Source organism: Cervus elaphus, chromosome 10 (assembly GCF_910594005.1).
Source record: "Cervus elaphus chromosome 10, mCerEla1.1, whole genome shotgun sequence".
NCBI classification, from domain to species: Eukaryota; Metazoa; Chordata; class Mammalia; order Artiodactyla; family Cervidae; genus Cervus; species Cervus elaphus.
In genome coordinates, this window is record NC_057824.1 from 55,568,834 (window position 1) to 55,579,928 (window position 11,095).

The 11,095-nt window shown below is 56.4% G+C and overlaps 2 protein-coding genes across 2 annotated transcripts; one reads left to right on the top strand and one right to left on the bottom strand.

Moving 5' to 3' along the window:
* Positions 1-6,053: 6,053 nt before the first annotated feature.
* On the bottom strand, positions 6,054-8,054 carry FOXL3 (forkhead box L3). Its single transcript, XM_043915617.1, has 3 exons — positions 7,676-8,054; positions 7,154-7,322; positions 6,054-6,896 (listed from the first exon to the last, which is right to left on the bottom strand). The coding sequence occupies exons 1-3, from the start codon at positions 7,972-7,974 to the stop codon at positions 6,486-6,488; spliced, it is 879 nt and encodes a 292-aa protein (XP_043771552.1). The 5' UTR covers positions 7,975-8,054; the 3' UTR covers positions 6,054-6,485.
* Positions 8,055-9,159: 1,105 nt separating this feature from the next.
* Positions 9,160-10,398, top strand: LOC122701990 (inorganic pyrophosphatase-like). Its single transcript, XM_043915516.1, is given in 2 exon segments — positions 9,160-9,561; positions 9,564-10,398. Coding segments are annotated over 2 exon segments (1,020 nt in total). The 5' UTR covers positions 9,160-9,194; the 3' UTR covers positions 10,217-10,398.
* The last annotated feature ends 697 nt before the right edge of the window (positions 10,399-11,095 follow it).

An 11,095-nucleotide genomic window follows, 5' to 3' on the forward strand; every position in this document is an offset into this window, starting at 1 on the left:
CATAGTGGAAGATGGAATTCTTTCCTTTTGGGATCAGAACAAGGCACGGGTGTCCACTCTTGCCATTTCTAGTCAACGTTGCATGGAGGTTCTAGCCAGTGCAAAAAAGCAAGAAAATAAAGGATTGGGAATTAGGAGATAAGACTCAGAATTTATTCACTGAGGACATAGTCATCTATGTTGAAAATCTGATGGAAACTACAAAAAAATGAATAAGTGAATTTAGCAAGGTTTTGGAATACAAGACCCATATACAAAATTAATTGTATTTCTGTAAACTTCCCACAAACAATGATTTAAAATTTAAAAATATAGTTCATAGTAGTATCAGAAACATGAGGTACATGTGAAGATGTCAGTTTTCCCCCAATCGATCAACACACTCCCAAACCATCCCAACAGGTTTCTCGTGGAAATTCACAAGCCGATTCTCACATTTATTTGGCATTTCAAAGGCTCTAGAATAGCTCACCCAACTTTGAAAAAGAAAAGCAAATTTATGCGGCTAACACTCCCCACTTTCCGTGTGCCTTGAGGCTAGTGCTGTAGATACAGTGCAGCTGTTCAGTCACAGAGTCACGTCTGAGTCTTGGAGACTGTGACGCGTAGGCTCCACTGGCCTCCAGTAGCTCCTGGAGTTTGCGCAAATTCATGTCCATTGAGTCAGCAATGCTCTCTAACCATCTCATTCTCTGCTGCCTCCTTCTCCTTTTGCCCTCAACCTTTCCGAGCATCAGGGTCTTTTCCAATGAGTTGGCTGTTGGTGCCAAATAGACGAGTAAATCCATGGGCCACAGCGAGAGTTTAGAAATACACCTACACACGGACAACAGATTCCCTGCAAAGACATCAATACAGTCCCATGGGGAGAGGGAGTTAATGGTGCCGAAACAACTGTACGGGGAAAATAAACTGTAACATGTTCCTGATGCTGTACCCAGAGCTTCATTCAAGATGGAGCCTATAACTCAAAGTAAAGTATAAAACTGCGAGCTTCCAGACCAAAGTGTAACATAAGACGTTTGTAACTTAGGGGTTACAGGAAAGGCAGTCAGAGAAGGCTTTCTGGAGGAGGCAGCCTGAGTACTGAATCTTAGAGTACAAACATGAGTTAGCAAAGCTAAGAGGGGAAGGTGCCCAAGTGGGGCCCTGCTGTTTGGTTCTGTACGGAGAGCAGAAAGCCAGGCAGGCAGGCACGCTCAGCTTGGAGAGCTGGTGGCTCCCAGTCTGGGTGGGGAGCAGGATGTAGTCAGGGTCTGTGGAGGCAGAGACAGGGAAGAGGCCCTTCTTTTCTGCAGTTGTAGATATGCTAAGAAATGAAGAATAACTGGCCAAACAGGGCTGTGATTTCTAAGAGTAGTTTTAAGGCTTACGTTTAACAGTATTTGACACAGATTGTGAGCATTGTCTCGTTTGGAGATGATATAGACGGTGTACCTCCTGTCGTCCTCTGCAGCTGTGAGGGCTGGAGGCCCAGCAGCCGGGCGCTCGGGGCCTGGGCCTGATCTTGGCTCTCAGAGGCTGCCGGGCGGCCTGGGGGAGGGTGTTTGCCCTGTTTGAAGTGCCCTGCTTGAGGCTGCAGCCACAGGCGGGCAGGAGGCACCGAGGCCTGGGTGGGGCAGGGCAGGAAGCAGGTGCCTAGAGGTCTTGGGGAGAACGGTGCCTGCTGAGTGTTCTGTCTGGCTCCTCAGAGATGCTCCCAGGGTGTGCTCTCTCTAGGGGACGTTTGGAAAGTTCCCATGGTCTGACCCTGTGTCTGCACCACATCCTGGGCGTCCTCAGCATCCGTGGATGTGGGGCCTGAGTTCTGGACACACGTTCCCACCTGGGAGGCCACAGAGGCTTAGGTCTGCAGCAAGGCGCCAGCAATCTGGAGGTGATTACGGATATAATTTCTCTGAGCCTCCACGAGCAAGTGCCCAACGCGCGGCCCCACCCCAAGTTACGCCTCAATCGGTGTTAGAAGGCATTTGACATTTGCCTTTGATTTATGTCCTAACTTTCACGTCCAGGGGCTCTCGTCCCGTTCTTCAGCTGCAGTCACTCCTCCTCTGAGAGCGCTTCTCACCGCGTCCTGCTGAGTGGCTCCTGGAGGTGGGTCTCACTAGAGACCCCGTCGGACGCCCACCAGCCACTCCGCAGATGAGCTGTTCAGCAGACCTGGGGGCTCCCAGGTGCCTTTGCTTTCACACAGATTTCTTGGCACAAAAAGGATCGTAAACAATGTGTTGCTGTGATGCACTCTCACACGTGTACACTGGTGTGTGTACACACTCGTGGTGCACACCTGCCCGAGTACACGTACGCACAGGTGTATGCTTGGCTCACCCTCGTGCACACGCAGTGCACACTATTCACACCACGCATGCACACTCAGCGGGCTCACAGATGCACACTTGGCCAACAGGCACCTGTGGCCTGTGCATGCCCAGCATTCAGACACACGCAGAGCACCCCCGGTGGGGAACCCTCTCTGCTCCTGATGCTCAGGGCCCAGGGAGGACAGGACTTCCTGTGGCGCCTGATGGGCACAGCAGTCCCAGCGCTGGTGCCCTCTGTCTGGACCTATGTCAAGGAGGGTGACAGGCCTTGCCCCAGCCCCCCAGGTGCACCAGGTCTTCCTCCTGAGTCGCTCCTCTGGCTGAGATGCATATGGGTGAAGTGGGGGCCCTGTGCCCCAGAACCAGCAGGGTTCCCTCTCGGGGGGAGCGGGCCCTCCTGTCCCGGTCACCCAAGTGCAGCACAGCCGTCCAGGGTGCCTGCATGCAGAGGGGTGAGAGCTGGACCGTCAGCCTTGGGCCGGCCTTTCAGGTGCTGGGGTTCACTGCTCCCACCTTGTCTCCCGCACCGCGAGGTCCCAGGACTCGTGGTCCATGGCTCACCGCCTCCATGTGGATGGACGGAGACCGGTATGAAGCAACGAAAGGCACCAATGGACATGGAGCCCCTCACCAGCTGGAGCGCCCCGTGAGCGTCTGCAGAGACAGTGGTTCTGAACCCTCTTCAGGGATGAGCAGCGTGATCGCAGGGCTTGGCGGGCGGTGGGGACCCACTGGTCGTCCCAGAGGCACCGGGCTCCTGGGCGAACGGTGTGGACCGGAACCACCCCCTGACGGGCGAGTGTGAGGGCCCAGCAGGACTCCGGGAGGGACCCACCCCCCCAATCCCCGCGCCCAAGCCCAGCACGGAGCAGAGCAGGCCCGGTGGGCCCCCAGTGCTCCCGCCCGGTTTCTACTTGTTAAAAATGGCACAGCCGTGAGACCTCCCTCAGCCTATTATAAATCTAATCCCGTGAGTTTCAGCTGAGTGAGCTTACATCTTGTTTGGACTCTGGGCCTGAAGTTGCCTAAAGCTGGGGAAGCGTAATTTCCTGGATGCCAGGACAATTAATTTGTCTTCAGTGGCCGCCCGACAGCTGTGCCTTTGGTTCTGGGAACTGGTTTCTCCAGAACAGCAAGGTCCATTTACATCAGACGAACTTGGTGTTTTTAACGGGATAAAAACAAGCAATTTTGCCAGTGTTTTTGGATTGTTAATTTGGCTGAATACAAACTCACGTTACCGGTAAAGGACTGTGTCGTTCCTGAGCTCGTCTTGAAGTGATACTGGGGGCTGCACCCCAGGCCGAGCCCCGGGGCAGGGGGCAGTGCAGACCCTCCTGACTTGGAGGGCTGGAGGCCGGGCTGCTGGGGGCGGGGAGGCAGGGGTCAGGTCCTGCCCCAAGGGCTCGCATGCTAGTGAATGCCGAGAGTGGGCGGGGGCCGGGATTGTGATGCCTCCATCCTCCTGGCCAGAGGGCGCCATCCCGCCTCAGACGGGCAGCCTGGGCCCCCGCAGTGGGGAAGGTGGGCTGGGCCCTGCCCCGCTGAGCCTGTTTCCTTATCTGGTCCTGCTTCACGGAGTCGGGTGTCTGCTCGTCTCTGCTCATGGGGCTGCTGGAGCCGCAGGAGGAGGCCATCCATGTACGCATGTGGGCTTGACCATCGGGGCCCTGGAGATGGGGGGGGGTGGGGTGGCGGCGCTGCCGTCCAGCACCCGCTGTTGTCTCTGGGCGCCCACCCTCACCTCGGCTGTCCGGGCCCTGTCGGGCCTCGCCTTGTAGCACCAGCGCTGGTGGAGGCCCCTTGCCTGGCAGCTGCTTGGAGCAACGACACACACAGTCTGCGAGCTGGTGCCACACCCCGGGAGCGCGCTTCGCACGACGGCAGCTCGATCACGGCTCCCACGCGCAGCCCCGGCTCCGGCTAATGGAAACTCGGTGATCCGTGGCACGTGTGGCAGACATCTGCTCAGGGTAATGTGCTGGTGATGTACGTATTGGTGATCAATCAGTGGATTTGCAAGAGAGGCATAAGGTATTTAATTATAACTGTGTTAGGCGGGTGTGCGTGGTGGAGGCGACGTTTGAATAGGTCAGACCAGCCCTCATCCTGCTGTGTTGTTGGGGATTAAATGCCACTCACTCTGAGGGCTGCGGGCCTTTCTGCAGTCGAAGGGTGTCACTTGCTTGCAAATTGAAAATGTCCCATTGCTTCGAAAAACATGATTGATATCCTTTGCAAAACAAATGCTACAGTACCCAGATCTCAAAACCTGGTGCCGCCCCTTGGCTTCAGCCACTTGATCACTGGAATGAAACTCAGGAAGAGAAGTTGAAAGATGAAACGAAACTTTATTTGCTCAGATGGAAGCAGAAAAATATACCCTCAGATAGTCTGTATGTCGTATACTTGTGTGTGGAAACAGCTGTGTCCTATCACCATCTGAATTATATCTGGTATAATTTAAAATGATGTCAGCACAACTGACAATAGACTGTAAGTAACAGGAATGAGACAGACACAACACAGGCCCACTAGGCACACGCATGCACACACTTGCATGTGACCACGGCATGGAGGAAGCCTGACCCCAGAGTCACAGCTTGAGTCCCAGGCCTGGGCCACTGTGCTGTAGGTCTGTGATCTATACAGAGCGAGGGCAGCAGGGTCGGGGTGCTGGCCTGCGGGGACGCTCAGCACCGTGCCCGGCCAACCCGAGAGCCCACCGACACTGGCTGCGCCCCTAGGAGAGAGTTCTGCCGGTGGGTGTCTGCGAGGGTGCGGTGACCTCAGTCCTCTCTGGTTGACGTGTTGGCGGCCTGAGCTGGCTGAGAGCGCATTGGTGACGTGAGTGGGCATCACTACCAGTGACCACCTCTGGAGTCAGGGCCAGACACGCCTTCTCAAAACCATAGGACCCCAAGGGGTTTCTATTCACAGGGCGGATGAAATCGGGATACTGTGACTTAATGAAACGCCCAACCTTATGAATCAGGGTGCAACCATGTCTCCCGACCGATTCAGTCTCGCGTGCCTGCCTCCTTCATCTACCCCAGCCCCAGCTTCTCTGAGTCTGATAAAGCAAGACAGTAATTCCGAGTCGAGACAGCAAGGCTCCTTGGGTGTGTTTTTGCTGTTTACAAAATTAGCCAATCGTCGTCACCTAGTGAATCAGATTAGGTGTAATCCATACTAATGTTCAAATTAAGTCACGGAAAGCAATTAACTCTGCGAAAAATGGGCTGGTGAAAAATGATAAGGTTGGTCAAATAGTTTCACTGTGCATAATTGTGTTTTTTAAATGCCCGTCTCTACCCAGTAGTTATATCATTTACATTTCAAATGGATGCACCCACCTCCAATGCTTGTAATTGTGCATTTCCTAACTGTACACCTCACAGTGTAGCAGAAATTTGTCAGCCGTCTGCTCTGGAATGTTTGGTTGGAATGTGCCAGAATAGGGCTTCCTCGCTGCTCAGGAGAATCAAGTGTGCTTTGCCCCCACGCTGTCCCAAAGGCCTCCCCTCTTCACCCCCCTCCGCCTTCCTCCCCCCACTTCCTTCCTTCTTTTCTGTATAAAAAAAGTGCACAGAATTTTTTAAACAACCGTCAAATATTCAGCCCACAACACAAGACGCACTTGTCACTTCCAATCACATCATTCATGACAGGGACACCGTCAAAAACCTTGGGCAGCGTTCACAGGATCAATTAATAGCTGACTTGACCGTCTGCACTTCATTTTTATTGTTTTCAGCTAGAGAAAACGCCCACCAACTCCACCCCAGACACTCTGCTCACCCGCAGCAGTCTAGGAAGCGACCTCTCCATCATTACCTTGACTCTAAGTGATCGTGACCCTGACCGTGAGCTCTTAGCCCTCAAGCAAGATCCCTGGGTGAGTCAAGAGCAAACCCTTAAGTCCTCCAACGCGAAGTGGTGGGTTTTATCTGAAGGGGTAATGGGGCAACAGGGAAATGAGCGCCTTTCAGCCTGTCACCTCTTTCCCTCCAACCCAGGCTGGTTTCAGCACTGAGCCTGAGTTTGTGAACTTTGTGGATTGTGTCAGAACCTCATTTCTTTGCTTCAGGTGGACTGAAATCACCCCAAAGGCCCCAGACTGACCGGGTGCCAGCCCTGGAGGGGGAGCCGCCTCAGTGCCTCTCACATGGTCCAAAGGTGGAGGTTCACCTGGCGCGCCTCCAGCGGGGGGTGTCTGCCCTCTTGCACGTGGGGTGACCTGCATCCAGGAAGGGGGTCAGGGGTGGAGAGGATGTAGTCAATGCTGAACTTGATGTCCCTGTGCGCCTCCCTCCCCAGGACGGCAGGGCTGGCCGGGGTCGGGGGCTCGCGGGGGGGGATTGGGGTCGCCGGTGCGCTGGCCGGGTCAGGGGGGCCCGGGTGCGGCCCCGCATCTGTCCCGCGCGCCCCCCTCCCCTCCGCGCCCATGGGGCCGCGCCGGCGCCGCCGCCGGCGGAAGTTGCCGTTCTCGAAAAGGTCCAGCAGTGACTCGCAGCCGCCGGCGAAGGTCCAGTAGTTGCCCTTGCCCTTCTCGTGGCCGTCGGTCCGTGGCACCTGTGCGGGCGAGGGACTCAGCGCCCGGCGTGCTCCCGGGGGGCCCGCCCACCGCGCTCACTCGGGGAGCCCCTGGCGGCCCCGGAAGGATGCCCCGCCCTGGGGGTGGGCGAGTCGCCGGGGAGCTGGAGAAGGCTACCCGTGAACTTTCCAGCGCACGCCGCTGCAAAATGCACACCCACCGCCCAATCAGGGGTGCCTTGGTCCAGGGGTCCCTGGGCCTGGGACACTCAGGGGCCGCCCAGGGCGGGGCTCACCTTGACAAAGCAGCTGTTGAGGGACAGGTTGTGGCGGATGGAGTTCTGCCAGGCGCGCTGGTTGGCGCGGTAGTATGGGAACCTGCGCATGATGAAGTCGTAGATTCCAGACAGGGTCACCCTGCCCGTCGGGCTCTGCTGAATGGCCATGGCGATCAGCGCGATGTAGCTGCAAACAGGGGCGCTCAGGCTGGGCCGGACAGGGGGAGGGACCCCGGAGCGCGTCTGCGTCTGGAGTCTCCTGCCGGCCATGCTCCACGCGGGGACCATTCCGCGCTGCCTTCCCCGGGGCGCCGGGGAGCTGGGGGCGGGGGTGGTTGTTGGAGTGGGGCCCCCTGGAGCTCCCAGCGCAGCTCTGCGCAGACCCGGGAAGCTCACCCTCACACCTGGGGCTTCCCGGGAAGGCTGGAGAACCTTCTCGGTTACCTCCTAACGTGCGGATGAGAAGTGAGCCCTCCCGTGCGCGAGCCGGTCGGAGGAGGGCCCCCGACCCCTGCGGCCCTGGCCCGGCCCCGCGGTCACCTGTACGCTGGCCGCGTGAGCCGCTTCTCCTCGTCCGAGCTGCCCGCCGGGTAGTCGTCGGCGTCGTAATTGAAACAATTGTAGGGATACTGCGAGCTGTCAAACATCGCGGTGCGCCTGCCGCCTGCGGGCCGCCAATGCTGCCGCCTCCTCCGCGCCGCCCGCCGGAGCGCTCCAGGTCGGCGCGGAGGTTCTTCCAGGCGCGGACCAGTGGCGTCTGAGCTGCCGGCTGCTCTCCGCCAGAGCGGGGAACCTGGGCTCCTGGGGTCCCCCCGCCCGCCCCCACCCTCCTCTCGCATCCAATCCCGGAGCGGGGGAGGCCCCTGTAGCCGGTAAAGCCGAGGGGAGCGGAGAGCGGGCTCGCGGTGGCCCCCGTGGCTAGCGGAGGGAGGAAGGAGCCACGCGCTGGGTGGTCCGACGGACGTCGGGGGCGGGGCGGGGTGGGGTGGTGTGGGGTGGGAGGGCCACCACCTCCCGCCGAGTGCCCCTCGCGCTCCTTGTGCTGCCCCAGACTTCAGGGCGGAGCTCCCTGGGTCCCCCAAGCCTGCGCGCACCCCAAGACTCAGAGGTCCTTCCCTGGCTTCTGGCTCCCCAGAGATCACTCCCGAGCTGCCAGGAACCGGACCACAGAGAGGGCGGGGGCGTCGCCCCTTCCCCACCAGGTTCTGCCCCTCTGCCTTCAGCCCCAGTGCCACGGTGGTCCAGGGTGTGTGCCGCCCGCACCCTGGACCAGAGCCAGACACAGGGTCCAGCCCACCCTGGCACGCTCTGTCCCTGCTGTGCCGTCTCCCTTGTATCCTCCTTGGGGGGCCTTTTGTGGAGCTCTGAGCCCAGTGGCCCCCTGCTCTGTAAATTCCTCTTCAGCCAAGCCTCTGCTTCACTGGTCCCTTCTGGGGGTCACTGGTGGGCGCCTGGGGAGAAAAGACAGGGGGAGGACGTTTTAGCAAGAAGTGAGGTGGGATCCTAAGGAGGGCCCTTTGATTCAAGGTGGCTGTACCAGCAAAAGGCATGTCCACGAATAGTCTGCAAAATTCTGGCCATGAGCCCTGTCAGTGCATCTGGCCAAGGCCAGGACACCTGAATAGTCTTCTTCCAGAAGATTCTACCTTCGAAGCTGCACCTGCAGCTCTGAAATGACCTGTGCTCCGTCCAGCCTGTTGCCCCAGCAGGGATGGTGGCCGGCCTGCTGATGTGGGCGCCCAGGACCCAGGGCCGCTGTGCCAGCTCCCTCCCGGCTCCGACTCCTGCAGTGGGATCTGAGGTGCACTCGGGCTCAGACACAGTCAGGGGCTCTGCATCATCGTCTCTACCAGGTGTCAAAATGAAAAATGCTGGGATGTGGGAATGTCAGATGGTACAGCCCCTCAGGAAAACATTTTGGTTGTTTCTTTAAAAACTAAGCATGGCCGCGCCAGTCTCCACAGTGCACAGGCCCCGAGCTCACTTCTTGTCATACGGCGCTGCGTGCGGACTTGTGGCTCTGTAGCAGTAGCGGAGGCAGCGGCTGGTCTCTGGCAGGATGAGCGGCTTCAGCAGCAAGGAGCGCGTGCGCCCTTCACCCTCAAGTATCGAGTCTTTCTCAAATGAAAAAGGACAATATATCTCTCCATTTCATGATATTCCAATTTATGCAGATAAGGAAGTGTTTCACATGGTGGTTGAAGTGCCACGCTGGTTGAATGCAAAAATGGAGATTGCTACAAAGGACACTTTAAACCCAATTAAGCAAGACGTGAAGAAAGGAAAACTCCGTTATGTTGCAAATCTGTTCCCTTATAAAGGATATATCTGGAACTACGGTGCCATCCCTCAGACTTGGGAAGACCCGGGACACAATGACAAGCACACTGGCTGTTGTGGTGACAATGACCCAATTGATGGGTGTGAATTGGAAGCAAGGTGTGTGCATGAGGGGAAATTATCAGAGTGAAAGTTCTGGGCATTCTGGCTATGATTGACAAAGGGGAAACTGACTGGAAAGTCATTGCTATTAATGTGGAAGATCCTGATGCAGCCAATTATAATGATATTAATGATATCAAGCGGCTGAAACCTGGCTACCTGGAAGCTACTGTGGATTGGTTTAGGAGGTACAAGGTTCCAGATGGAAAACCTGAGAATGAGTTTGCTTTCAATGAAGAATTTAAAGATAAGAACTTTGCAATTGACATTATTGAAAGCACTCATGACTACTGGAGAGCATTAGTGACTAAGAAAACTGATGGAAAAGGAGTCAGCTGCATGAACACCACGGTGTCTGAGCGCCCCTTCCAGGGTGATCCCGCCGCCGCCAAAGCCACTGTGGGTGCTTCACCACCACCATGTGAATCTTCCTGCACAATACCGACGGACGTGGGTAAGTGGTTCCATCACCAGAAAAACAAGGCGATTTCTCTGGAACACAAGCTGATATTGCTGCGTCCCGCTCGTCGGAAAGTGTTAGATGTCAAAGTAGTAGCTTTTCCAAGCTTTAAATTTATAGAACTAATCAGTCAGATTCTGTTGTCACCAATCCAATATATTCATACGTTATCCATCTAAGAGCATTTGTCATGTCAACTAAAGTAACTTTTAGTTCCTGCTTAAATATCAAGGCGGTTGTAGTTTGGAAGTCATCTGTGACTGAGTATGCAAGATAAGTACATATTGGATGTATATGTTTGCCATGGGTTAGGAAATAAAAATTATTTTGTTTCAAAAAATTAAAAAAAAAAAAAACTAAACGTGCTGCTACCATGTGACCCAGCGGTTGCACTCTTGGGTGTTTATCCCAAGTGAAGACAGAACTTTTCACAAGCACTTGTGACACGTGTTCAGAATGATTTTATTCCTCTTTTCCCCAAATTGGAATCAGCCCAGATGTCCGTCAACAAGGAGGCTGTTGGTCCAGCCCCACGCCAGGCACCACCACGGCACCGAGGTCTGGCAGCTGATCCAAAAGCCCCCCTGACACAGTGAGACGAGCAGAACCCTCCCCATCACAGCAAGAAAACCAGCGATCTGCACACTCACGACTTTTCTTGACTCTGTCAGAGAGCTCAGGTTTCAGGGCAACAACTGAAACCCAGGGGACCAGGCGCATCAGAGGAAAGCAGTCCTGAAAGCCCGTGCCTGCTCCGGCAGGCTGGAGCGGAGAGTTGCCGAAGTCACAGGAGCGCAGAGACCCACAGGACGGGCGGGGGCAGGGCCGGCTCTCCCGTGGGCCTCGCTGCACCTGGGAGAGGAGGAGAGGATGCAGGGGATGGTCTAGAAAGGCCAGACTTGGGGGTGCGGATTTGCACAGCACCCCCGGAACCCATCTGCGTCGGCCCGGGGAGGGCCAGCCAGTGGGGGTCTCGTTCCCAGGGTGTGGCCGGTCCAGAGACAAGGTCTCGGGACGAGCTTCTGCCGCCTAAGAGAGTGGATGGTGGGAGAGGCGCT